Genomic DNA, 23154 nt, shown 5'->3' on the forward strand with positions numbered 1-23154 from the left:
AGAATGCAATCATAATTAGTAGAAAAAGTTAAGAAAAAAGAGGCTTTCGGCCGGGCACGGTGGCTCACGCCTGTAATCCCAGCACTTTGGGAGGCCAAGGCGGGCAGATCACGAGGTCAGGAGATTGAGACCATCCTGGCTAACACGGTGAAACCCCATCTCCAATAAAAATACAAAAAATTAGCCGGGCGAGGTGGCGGGCACCTGTAGTCCCAGCTACGCGGGAGGCTGAGGCAGGAGAATGGCGTGAACCCCAGGGGGCAGAGCCTGCAGTGAGCCCAGATTGCGCCACTGCACTGCAGCCTGGGTGAAAGAGCAAGACTCCGTCTCAAAAAAAAAAAAAAAAGAAAGAAAGATAAAAGAGGCTTTCTTGAGCCAGGCATGGTGGCTCATAACTGTAATCCCAGCACTTTGGGAGGCTGAAGCAGGTGGATCGCCTGAGGTCAGGAGTTTGAGACCAGCCTGGCCAACATAGTGAAATCCCATCTCTACTAAAAATACAAAAAATTAGCTGGGTGTGGTGGTGGGTGCCTGTAATCCCAGCTACTAGGGAGGCTGAGGCAGGAGAACTGCTTGCACCCGGAAGACAGAGGTTGCAATGAGCCAAGACCGTGCCACTGCACTATAGCCTGGGCAAAAACAGCAAAACTCCATCTCAAAAAAAAAAAAGAAAGAAAAAGAAAAAAGAGGCTTTCTCACAGGTATATTGGAGTAAGTATTGAGATTCCAAAGCAACGTATCTGTGCATTCAATTTTAGGGACATTTTAAGAGCTTTTTAACACACCATCCTATCCCGCCAGCTGTCATCATTTCAAATATGTTTGCCTTTTCTTCTCAAGCAAATGGAAGCTCCTCAGGGGTAGAGATGTGAGCTATATTCTTTTGGTATTTGTACCAAACACTATGTATACCATGCAGACACTCACTCAGGAGAGTTACATCCCTATGTTAGACAGCTGGAACCTAACTCCTCACTCTGGAAAACTGTAGGTATTCACACAAGCTCTGGTGTTAGTTCATTCATTTGTTCATTCACTCAAAAATACTTGAGTGCCCATTATGTGCCCAACACCAAGCTAGTGAGTTCTTACCCTCTGGAGCTTATGCTCTAAGTAACAGAGAGGCCAAAATTACACATCAGCAAATGAGGGGGATGAACCAACCTGATGCACTGCCTCCCCCTATTCCATAGGAGACACCAACAATCTTTTCAAGCCATCTTTCCACCAAGCCCAGATGTTCCCTTAGAATCCTTCTCGAAACCATTCCAGGCAGCCACTACCCATTAGTTAAAACTGGCACTGAATAAAACTCCAACTGCCACCTCAGGACCAGATATGAGTAAAACTATAACTCACTTTCAAATCCAGCAGCTACTAAAGAACTGGAAAGATGCCTTACATGATTGTGTTTCTTATGATGTTTCCATTATCTTCCCTTTTTAAAAGTAACAAAGATCTCCAACGGCTTGACAAACTCATAAATAATATCATGACACAGGTTGCCAGGGCATGCCCTCACTAAGGCACTACTTGATTGTGTCACAACCACACCCTCTGATGAGAGCACGCCTGCAAGTCTGCAAGTTGGAGCCAAGGTATACCTCTAGTCTGGTTGTTCCTGAAATTACTGGAAGAGGGCAAGTATTTCTTCCATTTCTGGGAGAGTATTCACCATTCCAAATGGTAATTGTGTACGAGTCTGCGGATTCTTTCTCAGTGGTGAGGCATTCTCACTGTGGTCACATTACCCACGACCTGGCAAGCCTGAACAACTAGGTATGAGAACACTATAAACATAACTATTATGTCCACCTTAATTCAGAATTCTCTCTGCTTTTACTCTCCTGTCTCACTAGCTCCCTCATTCTCTGCTCATTAATGCTGCTACAACAGCTCCTATCAAGGTTACCACCTAAAGAGACAGTCTAACACCAACAAAGCATCCTTAGGAATGAAAGGACTGGTTTTTGTTTGCTAGCTCTGAGCACGAAAATATAAAATGTCTCTCTTGGGACCTACTGATTCACATGAATCTAAAAGGATGAGTTTTATATATTCAAAGACATTGAATACATAACTAATGATTACCCTCTGAAGCCACCAAATTGTTTTATTTTAAATCTCTGGATTTCCATTTAAAATAAATTTCTTTACTGGTTTGACAACCATCATCTTCCTCTATTTTTTCTGAATTTAAATTTCCATATTAAACTCTTCAATCCAACTAGAATTTATTTTACTATAAGATTTAGTTCAAATTAGTTCCTTCTTAGAAAATTATATATATAAATTCTAAATAATTTCCTGGAAGCAAATACTTAATCACAGCGATCTCAGTCAATAAGCTGCATCCATATACTCAGAGCCTCTAGCATGAAAAAGAGAAATCAACATAAACACATACTTAAAAATCCAAACTTGGAGGACAGAAGAGATTTTGAAGAGACAGAAAAAGTTTTTAAAAAAATGTCATTAGTGCTTCCAAAGAGATAAGAGAAAATATTGTGATCATAAAACAGGAGAGGAGCCCTTTAAAATGGCAGAATAAGGACCACTGAAAATCTGCTTCAAAGAAGCAAAGAAAACATTGGCAAAAACTGTCCAAATCAACTTACCATCATGGTAAGTGTGAAAACCAGCAGCCTGGCAGCCACTAGAAAGAGCTGAAGCTCCCAAGTCTAGAGCTCCCTAAAAGTCCCCATTCCCAAAGAACTATCATTCCACCTATCTGGCACATCCCTGCAAGCCCAATTGCAGGGCTTGTCTTTATCTGACCTGACTTAGAGCTTGTTCAATGTTAGAGGCCTTTTCCCTGAGGCGATGATCAAAACTAACCAGTGACAACTGTTCAATACGGCAGATACCCGAGACAGAAATAACAACTGGGGCAAAGAAGTCGACCAAACATACGAAAAAAAAAAGAGGGGGAGGAGGGGTAGAAATTGAGATGTCCACAGCAAACTTTGAAAACACTGACATACTCCTCAGAACCTGGGAGGTCACATATATGTGCAAGGCTGTGCACATGCACAGGCCCAGGAAAGACCTCTGAAGGCTCTAATGTCCCCACTGGCTGATTGACACTCTGAACAAGCAGGAAATAAAAAGGAAGACAGAAGTGCAAAACACCTTTCAGAGCACTGAAAGCATGCCCCCAAAGCACAGAGCCAGTCAGTAGAGGCTGGGAGACTTACCGGTTCAACACATTTAAGGAAATCTCTGTTCAATCATTAGCAAACCGCTAAGCTAACCAACCAGAGAATTCAGTGGCCACATAAAACAAAGAACAAAGACTTTAAGAATTCTTTCAGGAAAGTCACTAGACCAAAATAAGCAACAAAAACAATAAACAGCAACAACAAAAAATCTGGGGTGGGGGCGGAGAAAGAATATGATTTCCTGAGTTGCCACAATATATTATTTAGTGTCCAGTTTCAACAAGAAATGATGAGACAAAGAAACAAGAAAACATGGCCCATACAAAGGAAATAAAAATCAGTCAACAAAAACTATTTTTAAGGAAACCTATACATTGGCTTAACTAAATGAAGACTTCAAGTCAACTAATATAAATATGTTGAAAGATCTAAAGAAAACTATTTCTGAAGAATTAAAGTGTAAGAACAATGTCTCACCAAATAGAGAATAACAACAAAGAGAAAGAATATATTTAAAAGAACCATATAGAAATTCTGGAGATGAAAAGTACAATAACTGAAATTAAAAATTCACTAGGAGGAGTTCAACAACAGATCTGAGCTGAGACAAGAAGGAATCAACAAATTTGAAAATCAGTCAATTGATACCATATCCTATCTAAGTAACAGAAACAAACAAACAAAAAAAATGAACAGAGCCTAAGAGATCATCTTACAAAACCAATGTACCAACACAGTCACATAACAGAAGTCCCAGGAAAACAGAAAAAAGAAAAGGAGATATGGTACTTTTCAAAGGACTTTTTGAGTCAGATTCTTTGCCCTGGTTGTTATTGTTGCCTCAGGCATCTACCACGTTGAAAAATTATCAAAAAAAGATATATGAAGAATAATGGCTAAAAAGTTCACAAATTTGATATAAAACAATCTACATATTTAACGAGCAACTCCAAACAGGATAAACTTAAAGAGATCCAAATCTAGACACAATAACCAAACTGTCACAAGAGAAGACAAAGAGAAAATCTTTAAAGCAACAATGGAGAACCCACTCATTGTGCACAAGGGATCCTCAAAAAGGTCAATATCTGATTTCTCATGAGAAACCATGAAAGCCAGAGTGGAGCAGGGTGGGAATAGATAATATATTCAAAGTTCTGAAATTAAAAAGACAATCAGCCATGAATTCTATATGTAACAAAACTATTCACCAAAAACAAAGGAGAACTTAAGATATTACCAGATAAATGAAAAACAACAGTCCTTTGGGTTGAAATGAAAGGACACTGTACAACAGCTCAAATCCACATGAAGAAATAAAAAAAAAAAGTAAAAATAACTACATAGGTAAATATAAAATATAGTATAAAGGTATTTTTGTTCTTAGCTCTTTTCTTGTCCTACATAACTTAAAAATAAACTGCATAAAGCAATAATTATAGAACTATATGCATTGGTGGGCTTATAATGTATAAAGATGTAATTTGCATGACAATAGCAAAAAAGAAAAAGAAAACAGAGCTAAGTAGAAGTTTTTAATACTGAAATTAAATAGTATCAATTTAAACTAGACTGTTTAAAGATGTTAATTGTAAGCCCCAGAGCAACTGCAAATAATTCCCCCCCAAAAAACTAAAATAAACAGAAAGTTATAGCAGTACACTAGAAAATATCTATTTAATACAAAATAACGCAGTAACAGAGGAACAAGAAACAAGTCATGACATACAGAACATAAATAGCACACCTGCAGACATAAATTCTATCTTATCATACTACATTAAATATAAATAGATTAAACACTCCAACAGAAAGTTAAAAAAAGTCAGACTGCATAAACAAATAAGACTCAACTTTATAGTGTCTACAAGAGACTCATTGTATTTATTTTTTTTTATAAAAGATGGGGTTTCACTAGGTTGCCCAGGCTGAACTAGAGCTTAAGTCATCCTCCTGCCTCAGTTTCCCCAGTAGCTAGAACTGGGGGTACATGCCACCACACCCAGCCTAAGAGACACTTAAGATTCAAAGTCACAAAGTGGTTGAAAAGTAAAGGATGGAAAAAGATATTTCATGCAAACAGTACACAAAAGAGAGCTAGAATGGTTACAGTGATAACAACACAGACCTTAAGACAAAACTTCTCTCTGTGCACAAAGAAAGACATTTTACAATAGTAAAAGAGTCAATGCTCAGGGGATCATAACAATTATAAACATATATGCACCTAAGAACAGAGCCCAAAATACAGGAAGCAAAAAGTGACAACTGAAGAGAGAAATAGATAATTCAACAGTATTAACTGGAAACTTCAATATGTACATTCCTTAATGGATTTTAAAAACCAGAAAGAGGATCAACCAGAAAATAAGACTTCAATGACACTATAATCCAACTAGAACAAACATCTATAAGACATTCAAACAAACAATATCAGAATACAGATTCTTCTTTTTTGAGACAGGGTCTCTCTCTGTCACCCAAGCTGGAGTGCAGTGGCACGATCTCAGCTCACTGCAACCTCAACCTCCCAAGCTGGAGAGATTCTCCTGCCTCAGCGTCTCATGTAGCTAGGACCACAGGCACACGCTATCACACCCAACTAATTTTTTAATTTTTTTGTAGAAACGGGGTCTCATGTTGCCCAGGCTGGTCTTGAACTCCTGGGCTCAAGCAGTCCTTCTGTCTCGGCCTCCCAAAGGGATGGGATTACAGGCATGAGCCACTGGGCCTGCCTTACAGATTCTTTTCAAGTGTACATGGAACATTATCCAGGAGTCCACATGCCATGCCACAAACATAAGCCTCAATAAATTTCAAGCTGGGCACGGTGGACCAAGCTGGGCTGTAATCCCAGCACTTGGGGAGGCTGAGGCAGGTGGAACACATGAGGGCAGAAGTTTGAGATCATCCTGGCCGATGTGGCAAAACCTCGTCTCTACTAAAATCACAAAAATTAGCCGGGTGTGGCGGTGTACATCTGTAATCCCAGCTACTTGGGAGACTGAAGCACAAGAATTGCTTGAACCCAGGAGGAAGAGGTTGCAGTGAGCCAAGACTGTACTACTGCACTCCAGCCTGGACAAAAGAGTGAGACTCTGCCTCAAAAAAATGTTTTTAATTAAAAAAAAAAAGAATTTCAAATAACTGAAAGCATACAAATTATGTTCTCTAACCACAATAGGATAAAATCAGAAATTAATAACAAAAAGAAATGAGAAACAAACAAATGTAGAAATCAAACACTCCTAACAAATAACTCAAAAATGAAAACAAAAAGGAATTAGAAAATACTTTGAGATAAATGAAAACATTAACATATCAAAACTTACGGAATACAGCTAAAGTACTTAGAAATTCATAGGTGTAAATGTCTACATTAAAACAGAAGATCTCAAATCAATAACCTGGGCCGGGCGCGGTGGCTCACGCCTGTAATCCCAGCACTTTGGGAGGCCAAGGAGGGTGGATCACAAGGTCAGGAGATCGAGACCATCCTGGCTAACACGGTGAAACCCCATCTCTACTAAAAATACAAAAAATTAGCCAGGACTGGTGGTGGGCGCCTGTAGTCCCAGCTACTCGGGAGGCTGAGGCAGGAGAATGGTGTGAACCCAGGAGGCGGGGCTTGCAGTGAGCCAAGATTGCACCACTGCACTCCAGCCTGGGTGACAGAGCAAGACTCTGTCTCAAAAAAAAAAAAAAAAAAAAAAAAAATCAATAACCTTCCATCTTAAAAAACTGGAAAAAGACAAGTACATCAAACCAATCAAAAGTAAAGATTAGAGTGAAATAAGCAAAATATATACAACAGGGGAAACAGAAAAATCAATGAAACCAGAAGTTAGTTCTTTGAAAAGGCAAAAATTGACAAACCTTAACTAGACTGACCAGAAGAGCAAAGGCTCAAATTAATGAAATAAGAACCTTGAAAGGGAAGGCATCACTGCTGAGCATGTACAAATAAAAAGGATTACAGGGGAATTCTATGAACAATTATATGCCAACAATTAGATAACCAAGATAAAATGACTAAATTCCTACAGAGACCCAAGCTACCAAAACTGATTCAAAAAGAAACAGAAAATCTGAATAGACCCCTAACAAGTAGAGAAATTAAATCAGTGACCCCTAACAAGTAGAGAGATTGAATTAGTGATTCAAAAAAAATCAGACAGAGACCAGCCTGGGCAACATGGCAAAACCTCATCTGTACAAAAAATACAGAAATTACCCGTGCATGGTGGCATGCGCCTGTAGTCTCAGCTACTTGGGAGGCCGAGGTGGAACGATTACTTGAGCCCAAGAAGTCAAGGCTGCAGTGAGCAATGATCATGTCATTGCACTCCAGCCTGGGCAACAGAGCGAGATCCTGCCTCAAAAAATAATAATAATAAATAAAAATAATTTTAAAAAATAAATGAGCAAATGAATGAATGAATGAATGAATGAACCAACAAAGAAAAGGCCTGGTCTCCAAGAAACAGCAGATGCACCTGCCGAGAAATGTGAAGCAAAGACACAGGATGACAAAGTGGTGTCAGGATGATGGTTTTGCAAAAGGCAGTGACGGCAGCCAGTCCAGGCTGAAACAGGCTTCACAGACTTACACAACTGGCAGAGAGGTTAGCAAGTAGAAAGTATGAATATGCAGTAAGTATATAGAGAACTATACAAATGAAACTAAAACAATTATTAACCCCAGGAAAAACAAAAAGTTGTAAGAAAAAGGTAATCATACTTTACCAAATATTAATAGTGAACTGTAAATAGCATTCATAATCATAATATGAACTATATGTTGTCCTTACCAAAATTAAAATATGACTTTATTTGGTAGATGAGGAGATTGGAAGTATATATGAGGGAGGTTAAGAGAAAAAAGAGCAGTCAGGGGCAGTGGCTCATGCCTGTAATCCCAGCACTTTGGGAGGCCAAGGCGGGTGGATCACCTGAGGTCGGGAGTTCAAGATCAGCCTAACCAACATGGAGAAACCCCATCTCTACTAAAAATACAAAATTAGCCAGGCATGGTGGTGCATGCCAGTAATCCCAGCTACTCGGGAGGCTGAGGCAGGAGAATCACTTGAACCCAGGAGGCGGAGGTTGTGGTGAGCTGAGATCACGCCATTGCACTCCAACCTGGGCAACAAGAGCGAAACTCCATCTCAAAAAGAAAGAGAGAGAGAGAGAGAGCTGAAATTCAGCCTCCATAGTAAAAAGTATAATTCTTATAGTGACAAAAAATTTGTAAATAGCAATACCTGCCAATTATTAGGAGAACAGTAAATAACATAAGGATCAATAAAAACAGTTGACAGCATTTGCCTCTGAGGAGCAGAAAATGGCAGAAAGAGTGAGGAACTGTCTGTTCAAAAATGTATCTTATTAATCTAGTTGAATCTCTGTGTGTACAAATAACTATGACAAAAAATAAAATTAAAAATAAATGATGTCTCAGAGCAATTTATCATCTGCTTTCACCTTGGGTTCTCTTTAACACTAAAGCTTTAGCAAGCAAGTTAAAAATTTTAAAGTAACAATTTTCCCTTTCTGAAACAATCATTAAGTAATAAAACCTGATGAATGTTTATAAATTTTAAAATAGATAGCAAATGAGTAAATATTATGAAATCTGTTTTTTAAAAAAGTAGGTTCACAATGTAAGCTACCAAATAGTTATAATGAATCAAGTGATCTATATCTCAGCCCTGTCTATAAGTTAAATTATCTTCAGGTTTAAAGCCACTGTTTTTCAGAAGCTTGGTTCCCAAATGATGATCCCAGAAGAAATTTAACATCAGTGAACTTTTTCCCAACACTCTGCAAACTAAAATATGTGATACTGACTAAAAATATTTTCTAGAAGATTCAATGGGATGAGAGTGAATGTCAAGATATGCTGAAAGTCTATGAAAGTAACAAAGAGTTAACATTTTATTAAGTTGTCAAGCATGCCTCACAGAGTATCACACAACTACATGATATCTTATGATGGCTAAAAGTTATTTATTTTCTGAACATATGTACATGAACTATAATAATACATGTAAAAACCATGTTAAATGGTCAAATATTCTATACCTTTAGGGCCTCAACTACTGTGAGACCCCACGTAAGTAGGGAGACCCTCAACATGAAGATTTTGTTAACTACTTCCGCTTTATTATCTGGCTCGATATGATTTTGGCCACAAGAAGAGAAGACTGAAATAACAACAAATGGCCCTGATCCCTAATTCCAGCTCCTCCAAAGTGAAGCTGGTTGTACAGGTCTCTTTTCTCAACTGTGAAATGGACAAAGAAAATTGTTGCTTGAATGGGATTACTACTCTTGCTATTTATGTCATTTAGGTGATCTCACTAAGGCATTTTCTTCACCATGTATTTCTTAGAGATATAATTAATCATATTCTTCTCAACAAACTCTCTTGGTGAACAAACTCTTATGAAGACATTTTTAATTTAGAACTAAATCCAAGTTTTGGAAAGCATTAAGCAAATTTTACATATTGTAATAGTCCTATGGAAACTTGCTAAGTTGAAAAATCTGTGCTCACAAAATTACTAAAAAATCTATAATGATGTAAGAGAAGTCTAGACTATTCAGGTAATCCAGTCACCCATGTGGAGCCACATATAGCAGATACTGAAGTTCTCTGATACCATAAAAGCCTCATTCCATTTGGGCACAAAAACAAAGGTGGTAACTGGAGCCTCTGCCCCTCAGAGTTCTAGATCTTAGGTACTGTCTTGTAGTAAATGCAAAGAAACTTGAAGTTTCAGCTTCTCTCACTAGAGTAAGGTTTTGAAAGAACAGCATAGTTCTCCAAGCACTCGTGTCTGCCAAAGTGTCACAATATGGATGTGAAGGGTGCGGGTCCATTTCCCTAAGAACACCCTCTCCATTTTGGAGAATTTGTAGGAGGATTTTAGGTCATGTGAGCTAGCAGAAACCCTCATTTCTATTCAGAGGTCCAAGTTCTTTTGTAGCACATTTTAAATGTTTTTTATTAAAAAAAAAAAAAAAAGAAAGAAAGAGAAGGAGGGGGTCATGTGAAGAACCTGAGAAACATGTGACTAAGAGCTGGAAAAGGCTTTAACTCCAGCTCTGGCATCCAGGCCTCTGAGGTCCCACTGTGTTGGGGATCTCCAGGACCACCCCCAGGCTTACTGGCTCACTAGGAAGACTCACAGGACTCAGCACAATCATAGTCACAGCTGTGATTTTTTATAGCAAAAGGATACAAAGCACAATCAGCAAAGGAAAAAGGTGCATGGGGTGAAATCCAGAGGATACCAGGCAAGCATCCTAGAGACTCTCCTGGAAGAGTCACACAGGACACATTTAATCCCTCAGCAGTGAGGTGTAACAACACAAGTGATATGCCTTCTATCAGGAACGCTCCTTGGAGACTCAGTGCCCGGGGTTTTTCCTGGGGGCTGGTCATGTAAACACCCTCTGCCTGGCACTTAACAAAATGCCAGACTCCCAGAAGGAAAGCAGGTATTCAGCATAATCCAAATTGTGCTGTGCAGTTTGACACAGTGAGCCACTCTTATTCCACTTGTTGGGAATGGTGGGGGCCCTCCCTAAATCCACATTTCTAGACACCAGCATGGGGCCACGCCTGTAAGCAGGCCTTTCTAAGGACAGCAGTCTCAGGCCAGCTGCATTAACTCTTTCCTGCACTCACCTCTCTAGATCTCGGTTTCACCATGTCATTTCCCCCTGATTTGCTAGTTTGCTGTGGTTACCCTCCAAAAATACAGAGGAAGCCTCCTGTTAAAACTGTGTAAAATGGTGGATTCATGGTCTGGGGTCACATCAAGTTACACAGCATGGCATGAGGCCATCCCTGCAGCAGGGCAGGGTTTCACTCTCGAGACCTGTTTTCCCAACAATCATGGTGACTTTGTCATTAAACAGTCCCTTCCCTTGATATCATGCCTTCTCTGCTCATCTGTACCCTCCAACTTTCCCTCAGAGATTGTTAAGTATTGCTATTGAGTTCTTCTTCCTCCTGTGTTCTCACCATATATTCAAAGACCAGAAGGCTGAGGTTCACAAAACACAGGAATTTAAAAAAAAAAAAAAACTATTATTACAGATTATCCTTTGTAAAGAACATGAAAAGTAGTTTTATTCCCATCTAATCATCCTGTGCACACATGGTGACAGCAATTCCAGATCAGGCATGACTCTCAACCACAAGGAAGCACAGTCCACTTGTCTGCCCGTGGAGCCGCCACTTGAGGGTCTGAGGCCCACTGCCGTCATGTTTGCCTTAGAGACATCAAGACGGTTGACTCCTGTATATTTCAATATTCCATCCTATTTCCAGATGCCCAGTATGCCATAAACTCTTTTGTGAAACAGGGCAGAGAAAATTAAAAGGCAAGTCAGAAGAACAGGGTTTTGAACTTTGTTCTCTCTCTTAGTAGCTGTGTAATCTCTCAAAAGTCACTTCATGTTTCTAGGCCTCTGGGGTTTCCATGGACAAAATGACAGGCTCAGATAAGCTGCGCTGTGAGTCCACTCCAGATCTGTCTGGAATTTTAACACTACTTTCCCCCTTAAAGGAATGACTCAGGGTAAAAGTTTGGAATTAATTTGGTGTTAAGTTTCTCCATCACAGTTAAAATTATACATATCTGATCATTACATTATTTTAAAAATTTGGACTATAACAAAGTCACATTTGTGGACTCCAATTGTCTTGGGTCTGATGAGACGTTGATCCCCTTGCATGGGCTTATACACATTGAGAATGACATGAAAACAGAAAGTTACATTTAAAACATGATTTCCAAAATTATAACTTACGAATTTTTATCCAAACCCATTCTGGAATGGCTTCATTCATTCAAATATATTCTAAGCACCTACTATACTAAGTGCTGTCTGTACAGATATAGATATAGAATCATAGATATAGAACCATAAAACTGTAAGAGTGTTGAATTTTTCAATACCAATTACTTTTAAAATCAGTATGTGGCATGGGACCTGGCCAGCTGTCTGAGTGAGAAAGTCTCATTTCTGAGGAATTGGAATGGGAGCGGACCCCTGATGTATGATCTGGACAAAATCTCCAACTACCCTCTAACCGTATATTCTTTGAATAAAATAACCACGACAGACAAAGTATTGCAAATCAAGGTATTAACTGGAAAAGAATGGGGGCGGGGTAGCAGAAGAAAGGAAAAAATCTGCACTCACCGGGACTGTGGCAATCCTTTTTTACTGAGATCTGCCCTCACACGTTCTCCTACATGTCTGTAAATTTCCACTAAGCTGTTTATTGCTGCATCTCGAACCTAGATATAAAAGAAGAGATCTTACAGCTGCTCTGTGTCATCCCCCAGCAAATCCTGCTAGGACACAACAGGCCATATACCACCCCAATTTATCACCATTTTACCAGTGCAACTGTGAATACAATCCTTACATACATTTGTCTAGAGAAAGCCATGTTTGACGGTTTTCACTTTGCTGATACAATGTCAAAGGGTAGTAAAACTGTGGGACCCCCATCCCTATATACACGGCAAAGTCCATATCCTTAGTTCTTTCCATTCTTTAAGGTGATTTTGGAAAACTGGAATTTTCAGACCATCTTTCCAAATTAAGAAACAACACTATAAATAAATGATACTAAAAATAAAACCCCATGTAAAACACTCTGGATTTAAGTCAATGAAACAAATACTTAATGAGCAACAAAAATGGGTAGTACAGGCTATATGAAGTCCCATACTCAAGAAGCCCCTAGTCCTAAGAAGGAGATTTTTAAAAAGTCCTAAAATTCTACATTACAGGGCATGATGCAATAAACATTATTCAAGAGCATGAAGAGCTTGTGGTTTAAAGAAGGGAGCAATCACATTAGGGGATGTCAACGGATGCCGTATGAGGAAGAAACCACTGTAAAGTGCGTGGAACAGCAGGATTTCAACAGGTCCAGATGGAATGAGCGGATTCCGAATAAGACACAGCCTGCGCAAAGGCATGAAAGCAGACATGCACAGCACATGCTTCAGGAAGAGGAAGTATGCCAGTCTGGCCAGACCAGATACAAACTAAGAAAGCAGCATGAAATACGAAATAAGGTGTGAGAGACAGGGTAGATTTATTTTTTTAACCTGGGGAAATTTGAATACGGACTGTATATTACACATCACTGTATCAATGTTAAATTTCCAGGGTGAGAAAAATGGCATGAGTTTATATAAGAAAATATCCTTGTTATTAAATGATACACACTGATATGTCTAGGGTTAAAAATATCATTATAAGCCGGGCGCGGTGGCTCACGCCTATAATCCTAGCACTTTGGGGAGGCCGAAGCAGGCAGATCACGAGGTCAGGAGTTCCAGACCAGCCTGGCCAACATGGTGAAACCTTGTCTCTACTATAAATAAAAAAAAATTAGCAGGGCGTGGTAGCGCATGCACCTGTAGTCCCAGCTACTCAGGAGGCTGAGGCAGGAGAATCCCTTGAACCCAGGAGGCAGAGTTTGCAGTAAGCTGAGATGGCACCACTGCACTCCAGCCTGGGCAACAGAGCAAGACTCTGTCTCAGAAAGAAAGAAAAAAAAATCATTATATCTGCATGTTACTTTCGAATGGCTCAAGAAAAAAGTATGTGTCTGTATATGTATGTATGTGTGTACACAGAGATACAGAACAGATGTGACAAATGTTAACTGGTAAATACACTCACTTTCTCTGTATGTTAAAAAAATTTGCAAATAAAAAGGTAAGAAGAAAGACATTTTTAAAACATAAAATGGAACCAAGGCCAGGTGGTACTGGGGAGGCTATGCTTAATTCAGTAAGCAAAGATGGGAGTACAACATCAAGGTAGTGCAGAATGGAAGAGAAAAGAAGTAGGAATACAAACAAAAATTTACAGTTTGAAATACTGAAGGGAGTCCTCTGATTTAACAGTGTTATAGGACAGGTAACTTTACTCATAATTTTTATCTCTTCCAGTGGAAAAAGGCAAATCTTAGGTTATATTGTCACCCAAAACCTCATGCTATGGACTGAACTGTGTGCCCCCAAAATTCAAATGATGAAGCCCTAATTCTCCAATATATTTCAAGATAGGGCCTACAAGGATGCAATTAAGGGCAGAGCATGGTGGCTCACACCTGTAATCCCAGCACTTTGGGAGGCCAAGGTAGGAGGATAGCTTGAGCCCAGGGGTTTGGGACCAGCCTGGGCAACAAAGTGAGTGCCCATCTCTACAAAAAAAATTTTTCTTAATTAGCTGGGCCAGTTGGTACTCACCTACAGTCCTACCTACTTGGGGGGCCTAAGGTAGGAGGATCACTCAAGCTCAGGAGTTGGAGGCTGCAGTGAGCTATAATCCTACCACCACACTCTAGCCTCAGAGACAAAGCAAGACTCAAGCTTTTTTTTTTTTTTTTTTTTTTTTAGAAAAAGGAGGTAACTGGGTATGGTGGCTCGTGCCTATAATCCCAGCACTTTGGAAGGCCCAGGCAGGCGAGTTTAAGTTCAGGAGTTCGAGTTCAGGCGAGTTCGAGGTGAGGAGTTCGAGACCAGCCTGGCAAACATGGTGAAACCCCATCTCTATTAAAAAATACAAAAATCAGCTGGGCATGGTGGTGCACACCTGTAATCCCAGCTACTTGGGAGGCTGAGGTAGGAGAATCACTTAAACCCGGGAGGCAGCGGTTGCAGTGAGCTGAGATCACGCCACTGCATTCCAGCCTGGGTGACAGAGCGAGACCCCCGTCTCAAAAAAAAGAAAAAAAAAGGATGCAATTAAGGTTAAATGAGGTCATGATGGCAGGACCCTAAAATTAGAGGATTAGTGTCCTCATAAGAGAAGCCAGAGAGCTGGGTACACACACAGAAGAGGTCACATAAGCACATAGTGAGATGGCAGCCATCTACAAGCCAGGAGGAGAGCCCCAACCAGAATCTGGCCTCCAAAACTGTGAGAAAACTAATTTCTGTTGTTTAACTCACTCAGTCTACAGCATTTTGTTACGGCAGCCAGAGCTGACAAACACAGATTATCAGTTTATTTTTGGGGCAAAAAATAATTTCTAATGTTAGGGAACATTTTTACATTAAAAATACGGTCGGGCGCAGTGGCTCATGCCTGTAATCCCAGCACTTTGGGAGGCCAAGGCAGGCAGATCACTGGAGGTCAGGAGTTGGAGACCAGCCTGGCCAACATGGTGAAACCTCATCTCTACTAAAAATACAAAAAAAAAACTTTAGCCAGGCATGGTGGCAAGCGCCTGTTAGTCCCAGCTACTTGGGACACTGAGGCACAAGAATCGCTTGAACCCAGGAGGCAGAGGTTGCAGTGAGCCGAGATCACACCACTTCAGTCCAGCCTGGGTGACAGAGCAAGACGTTGTCTCAAGAAAAATAAAAAAAGAAAAATGCACATATTACAGAAGTAGTCAATGCTACTATACCTTGAGTATTATTATTAAAGCGTATCACCATTTTGCTTAGTTTCTAGGGATAACATCTGCTCAAAGCAAATCTCAATGGGTGATCTCTTTAAAGAACAATCAATACCCAGTCAGCTACTTAGAAAGTCTGGGCCATAAACGTTTAAGAGATTTACTGGAAAAATTACTAGCTTTAGAGTCAAATATTAATAAGTAGACTTAAGGACCTACTTGGCCATTTAGGGAGCTGTGTAACCTTAGACAAAACACCAGAACTCCTTTGGTCTCAATTTCCTCCTCTATAAATTTAGGGTTGTTCTGAGGACTGAAAGAATTTACAGTTTCATTCAACAAATATTTGAGTGCCTACTATGTGAAAATGAACTGAAACGCCTACACAGGCCAGACAGTGACATGAGGAGTGAGTGATTGCAGCAGGCTGAGTGCAGGGTGACAAATGGCACTGGCAGGGAACCCTGGAGGCAGGGACAGAAGAGAGATAAGGTACAGAGGCTCAGGCAGACGGGCCAGCACCACCCAGCCACAGAGGAATGGAAGCACAGCTTTACCAGACCTTCTATCCTTTCAAGAAAAGTTAAAAATATAAATCTCCCAAATATAAACTCATCTGAACTCAAAATGTAAAATTAAAACATTCTGCAGGCACAAGCATACACACACCCGAGAATCTATTGGCTGAAACCAGCTTTATGCCAGCAGTTTGTGGCCTACAGTTTGTATCTATAAAGCAATCAACACAATGGCTAGTGTTATCTATATCTTTTAAACCAACATCTTTATCCTTTAAAATAATCATTCCTTAGACCTAGAAAGTTACAGGGTCAGATAGCATTTAGGGGTCTAAACTATTCTTCACTGAAGAACTGCAGATGAACAGATATTCCTTGGTACTGCAAAGTAGGACACTCTAATAGAGAAGAGGTTTAAATAAAAGCCATTCAGCTGAGACTGAAGGACAATGCAGCTATTCGCTTCTACACAGGCTCTCACTGGTCTCGCACTGCCTCTCCCTGCTGACCCCTCAGGCTCACCACAGAAAGGCACTGCAATGTGTCAGGCCATGAAGACTGCAAAAAGACAAGAGCCTCATACATGCAGCACGCTCTGCCAGGTCTTATATGCATGCTTTACAGAATCTAAGGTCTCCAGTGTCTGACCATGTTGTTCCTTCCTTCCTCATAGTCACTGCACACTGGAGGGTGTAGAGGCTGGCAAGGTTAGTCATCTGCCCAAGGCCCACAGATCAGGAATGGCAGGCTGGGGCACCTCTCTGGGGGCAAGCTAACATTCTTCTCACCAGCGCATTGCACCTTAATGTGAATGCCAAAATAAAGGCTTCCTGCAAAGCAAAAAACTCAAAGGAAGGCTTCTGCCCTAGGGTGGGGGACAGGGAAGCAGTCTATAAACTGATGAGACCCTAAATCCACCCTGTCCTCCTAGAACCCAGCACAGCCCCACAGCCAGTGCCTTGGAGAGTGGGTACCCCAGCACCCCAGCACAGCTGTGCCCAACAGCCCACCCCTGGTTCCCAGGCTGCAACTGTGGCAGGGCCGCATGGGAGCTCTGTCAAGCCAGCAGCAGAGGTGCTCCTCCCTCCTGCTGAGCTCTGTCCAGCTGGAAACAGCACGGAATTAGCAATGGTCATCATATGTTTCAAGATGTTTTAGGCTTTGAAAACGACCAAACTCAACACGAGGGCCAGCAGTCAGCACTGGGAGTCCCACTGGACACAACCCTCTGCTGGCCTGCCTGCAAAAGGGTAGGTGAGGTGCTACGAAGATGAAATCAAAAGTTTTCAGGCAGAACTCAGGCTTTTCTTACCTAGTCAAGGGAATTCCTATTGTTAGGATGCCTCGGACCACTGGCTGCCTCTGTTACAGCCACTGCCCTGTCCTCATCAACAAGCACAGACTTCGTACTGAAATCCCCACCTCCAGGAAGAAAAGCTTCTCTCAGCTCAGGAGGTACATCCTTAGTGTACGGCCATCACATAATTCTAGTCCCTTCCCAGCAGCTGGGTCACACAGGGACATGGAATGCAACTCTCCAACAATGAAACATGAGGGGAATCTATGGGAAAGCTTCTGGAAAACATTTCTCTGCTCTTGGAAAAAGACATTCAGGGAAAAGTGAACACTGGCTGGGTATTTGACGATAGGAGAGCACTGCTGATTCTCGGGGCATAGGAGGTGACAATGGTATTAAGGTTATGTTTTTGAAGGAAAAAAAAAGTCTATCTTTTAAAATATTTAAGAGTTAAATAAATGTGGCCTAAGATTTGCTTCAAAATAATCTAACTTTTGCTTCAAAATAATGGGATGGAGGAGGGGAAAAAGACAAAACTGCACTGGCCTTGTTGAATGAGCTGATGGCACATGGGGACGCTTTATGGCACTCTCACTGCTTATGTGCATGTTTGAACCTTTTGATATGAAAGTTGAAAACAGAAGAGGAGCTCACGAAGCAGCAGCCTCCTCTCCGCCAGGCCAACCATGCATGCGTGCGGCAGCTGTACCTGTGCTATGCCTGTGCTGAGAGCTCTGGGGGGCAATGCGCACAGGCTGAGATGCCCAGGACTCTGGCTCCGAGCTAGTGGCAGATCCCGGAAACTTCCTACGTCAGGACCTGTCGTCATGCAGAATGACACATTTCCCCACTGCTCTAATGATTCTGAGTTGGGTTTTTAGTTACTTGTAACTAAAAGCATCCTAGCCCACACACACTACACCTGTGGCCCACTCTGAACGGCTTCCCTGCTCTGAGTCACTGCACTCAGACCACTAAGGAAATGAACACTTGCCGAGTTAATTTTAAACACCAAATCCAGTCTTTGTTAGCCGCTGCCTGAAAAGCTGAGAGAGGATTCTCCGCACACTGGCTGTGGGGAAATGAAGAGCTGGAGGCTGACTACTAGGTCAGGTGCCTGAGTGCAGAGACAACACTGATACAACAGTGTCCTCTCTGGCCTGAGACTTGGCAAATAAGGGAAAGTCATTCAAATAGTTATGGGGCATCAGGAACTGCAAAGAGGAACAAGTTATAATCTTAACTCTAGAGGTACAGAGACTAGTAGGAAAGATTAATGAAAAAATTAAAATAAAGGCAACAGCAAAAGCACATGCAAGCTACACAAGAACCCCAGAAGCAGGAATAATTAACTTGGTTAGTATCGGGGAGGTAGGTGGCAGAACTTCCTGGCAGAAGGGAGATATGGATTGATCGTATGTCTGTGTATGTGTGTGTGTGTGTGCGCGCGCATATGCAAATATATGTGCGGACAAAACATTCCTAAGGCACATGTGAATATATGGATTATTTTCAGAGTGCTCAATTTGGAATAGTCTAGCTGTAAATCTTGTCTACTACAGAATACTGAAAGCTGCCCGTAGAGTACCAACCTCATCTTATGGATGAGGTGGGGGAAATGAAAAAACAAAACAAATAATAAGAACTTTTTCAAAAGCAGACACACAGGCCTAGAACTCAACCCACAAAACCACTATAGGCTCTAAATTCCTGGCCAAAGCCTAGGGCTTCCTGGCACAAAAAGTATAACTGCCATTAAAGACACTAGGCAGGAAGTGCTAACTTGAATTTTTGGCTTAATGAAACATTTTAAACAAGTCTCACATTTTCTATCTTATTTTTAAAAACTATCTCTTTGCTTCTTCATAAATTATTTTTTAAAATTATACAATCTATTTATGATTTATACAGCAGTAAGATGTAATCCATTTAAATGTACTACTTTTTTCAGTTGTATTATTATTATTACCCATAATAAGTCCAGGAGCACCTGATTTTTGGTAGTGAAACTAGTGTCTGGTATATGACAGTATGTGTATAGTCTACTCCAGGGCTGCCAATGTTTGGTATAAGTATGGCTATGTCAATACCACAAATACATCTCAAGACACTAAGGCTATCCTACAATTAAGGTTTTTCATATATTTAAAGCACTATACACCTGAGTTTCTCAGAAACCCACTGGCACATGGTAGGTGCATGATTTCTGCAAACGAAAATGACCATCTTAGATGATGAGGAGAATACTGAGTAACTTGGCCTTCTGAGTCTTCTATTTAGACCAACAGGTCACACCTGCACCTAAGAACATTCACTTGCGAGGACTCTCATAAGGATTGAGGGGTGAGGCACTTCCCACTGCCTCCACTTCAAAGGGGAAACTGAGGCTTAAAATCCAAGTGACTCCAAGGTCAGCTATTACATGCAAAGCAGGGATCTATGCCTTTAACCCAGGTGTCTTACATTGCGTCAGGTAGCTCAAGTATTAATATTAAACATACTCTGCCTTTTGGCAACTTTAGAACAGTATGTCAAACTGTTAAAGACTCGACATTATCTTAAACTCTTAAACAACAATCTACATTTTGAGAATGTGGGATTGTGCTGATCATTTGAAATTTAATCTGTGTACTTTTAAAATAAAGAAAATCTTGTTAAAATCCCTAGAGACCTTAAAAGTTAACCCTAGCTCTAAAGGAGAAAAATAGTATCAGAGAGTAGCCCAACACAAAAACAGACTAGGCCCTTCCTGTCTCCTTTCTACCAAAGCTTTAGGAACGTTTAAGCGAGGCCTCCTCTAGCAGAAAACTTCAGAGAAAAGGAAAACCTGTGAAGAGTAGGGCATTCTCCAAGGCTTATCTGAATAGCTTCAAGGATGAGAATGTACCCATTCAAAATTTTAAATGTGCTTAACATTCCACTCCCAATGTCTCTTACAATCTACACCGAATCCATGATCTTTTGGGCGGGGAAATACTGAGGTTATTCATCAGTGAAGAGCCCTAGGACAACAAGGCATTTCCTTCACTTTCCTCTGGAGGATGTGGTCCACCTCAGTTGCAGAAGCAAAATTTGAGGCGCAGAAGCAAAATCAAGCTAGTAATCTCCATCCCCTTCCCCAAAAAGCCCAAGGACCCACACAGACAAGACAGGCCCACAGCATGAGCTCTCGCTAAATATATGTGGAAGAAAAAGAGGAAGAAGGGGGAAATGGGGGTGAGCGAGGGGACCCTGTGGGATGGACTGCAGTGTGGTGCCCAGCCATGCAGTGCTACCCTCCCCAAACCAGACTCTAGACAACGTCCCTTGTTATAGTTCTGGATGGTGTAGGTCTGGTCTGTGTTTTTATACTGCCCCACCACAGAAGTGCATTTAGAGGAGCCAGCCCTGCACCGCCCACCCCAGCTGTTAAGATCTCCACAGGCAGTGTGAACATTCACATCACCTGTCTGGCCAAAGTCAGCAACTGAATGAGGAGAGAATCACCTCAGCAAGTTGGCTTTTCTGCTCTGCTAGAGCACTCCATGTGGTGGCAGCGAAACCCCCAGAGTGTGGCCTCTATGAAGGATTTTTCCCACAGAAAACAAAAACAGAAACAAAGCCAAAAGGGAGGAAGGATACAAAACGATAATCTATTTGGTAATTTAGAATCTTTTTTAAAAAAGTACAATTTATTTTTAAATTAACTTTGAATATAAAGTATGATTAAGTAAATAAAAATGTGTAAACATTTATTTCCAATGCCATATATTTTCCCTTTTTTTTTTTTTTTTTTTTTTAAGGAAAAATCTTGCTGGGTTGCCCAGGCTGGAATGCAGTGGCACGATCTTGGCTCACTGTAACCTCTGCCTCCCAGGTTCATGTGATTCTTGTGCCTCAGGCTCCCAGGTAGCTGCGATCACAGGTGAACGCCACCATGCCTGGCTAATTTTTTATTTTTGGTAGAGATGGGGTTTCACCATGTTGGCCTGGCTGGTCTCAAACTCCTGGCCTCAAGTGATCCACCCACCTTGGCCTCCTACAGTGCTGGGATTACTGGCATGAGCCACCACATGCCCGGCCTAATGCTATATATTTTCAACAAAGGCTGAAAAAGGGCATGAGTGGAAGAAGAAAGCAGGGAGACAGCAGACAACAGGCAGTGAGGAGGGGAGAGGCTGGGGTGGAAGGAGCAGCACAACAGCCAAAGAGAAGGGAGAGAGGCCTGCTGCTGGAACTAACAGCAAGATAAGGAAAAGGCCTGGAGGGCAGGAGGGGAGGGGTGCCGACTCAGGGGAGCTAGAGGCCAGGAGAGGGTGGGTGGAAGGCCAGCCTGATACAACCTCCTGGGAGGGTAACTTAGCAGTTATCAACCAAGATTTCACAGGAGAGGCCACTGACCATATATATTTCTCTTGTAAATTACTGTTCCATTTTCTGTCCCTTCTTCTAGTGAAGTATCATTCTTATCAGTTTGTATGAGATGACATAATAAAAATGACTCTGGTTGAGAAATAGCATTGAACTGGGAGGAGAGTTCAATGCTATTTCTCCAGCCCAGACTTGTACAACTTTGTGAATTGCCTGGTAACTCACAGGTGAGACAGCCAGCTCCTCTCCTACCCTCACACTAAGTGGTACTTTTTGTTAATTTAGGTAAAGTGCAGTTCTTAAGGGTTCAGTTGGAGGAGTTTCCACAATGATATACACAGTGGAGCCATCCCCCAAAGCAAAATGTAGAACATTCCCATCATCTCGGAAAAGTCCCCTCAGACCCTCTTCCAATCATTCTCCCCAACCTCAGCGGATTCTGCACCACCACCCCCGGCACCACCCCTTTTGGCTGCAGAAGTGGTGGCCAGACATCTTATCTTGGAGGCTGGTCTGGATAACATCAATTTCTAGGCTAGTGATTTCTCAGCCCTGTGCATAGAAGAGGACAGAGTGGCCACCACATTTACCAATTTTATACTTAAATGTAAACTTATTTTACACATTTAAATGTATAAATATTTTATAAATGCTAATGGGTACTGGATCTCTTAAATAATCATCATTGTTCTATGAAGATTAGGACTCCAGTCCCACCCACCACGGAACACCAGAATGCATCTGACGGAACACCAGAATGCATCTCAACAGTCTGTAAGCAATGACTTCTCCCGAGGGTTTTCCTTCTCACTCACCTGGCTGTTTGGATCTCCAAGTAAGTTGCATATATGTGGCACAATCTTGCTTAGTGTTAAAGTCTGTGCTCCAGAGCTGAAAACAAAAGGAGTGCTTTCTTGTTAGTGAGAACTGAGGAAAGAAAGAAAGATGCCTGTCTGCCCACACCTGCCCTTTCCATGTTTCCCCAATCCCCATCACCACCTCATACCAAGTCTCTCTCCATCCCATCCACACTGGCTTCAAAGTAAATGTGTCTGATGGCCCCTTTGCACAGAGTTCAAAACCTAGGGTGGCTTCTCCCAGATGAGTCTTCCTCCTGACCCCCAGGGCTCTGGCCAATCTGGCCCTAACCCTTTAAGGCTGGGCCAGAGCTCCAGCCCCCCAGGTCCCGCTTGCCTCACAGATGCTGCCTCTGCATTACTGTTCTGTCACTGTAAGCCAACTACGAGTCACTTGAGGGATGTTGTTTAATTCTCCCACGTGCTGTGGCAGAGCTAGACATTCAGGCAATACCGCTGGATGAAAAGACTGCAATCAAATCAGAGCATCTACCCTACTGGGGCACATCTGAGCCAA

At 41.5% G+C, this 23154-nt stretch overlaps 1 protein-coding gene across 23 annotated transcripts in view; it reads right to left on the reverse strand.

The window, feature by feature from the left end:
- CLASP1 (cytoplasmic linker associated protein 1) overlaps positions 1–23154 on the reverse strand; it is a 301555-nt gene that overhangs the window by 157176 nt on the left and 121225 nt on the right. For all 23 annotated transcript variants that reach the window (XM_030801424.1, XM_030801422.1, XM_030801427.1 and 20 more), the window contains exons 6-7: positions 22596–22671; positions 12384–12481 (exon numbers count right to left, since the gene is read on the reverse strand). In XM_030801424.1, the coding sequence (XP_030657284.1) occupies positions 12384–12481; positions 22596–22671 (174 nt within the window). The remainder of the gene's footprint in view (positions 1–12383; positions 12482–22595; positions 22672–23154) is intronic.

Source organism: Nomascus leucogenys, chromosome 20, assembly GCF_006542625.1.
Source record: "Nomascus leucogenys isolate Asia chromosome 20, Asia_NLE_v1, whole genome shotgun sequence".
Taxonomy (NCBI): Eukaryota; Metazoa; Chordata; class Mammalia; order Primates; family Hylobatidae; genus Nomascus; species Nomascus leucogenys.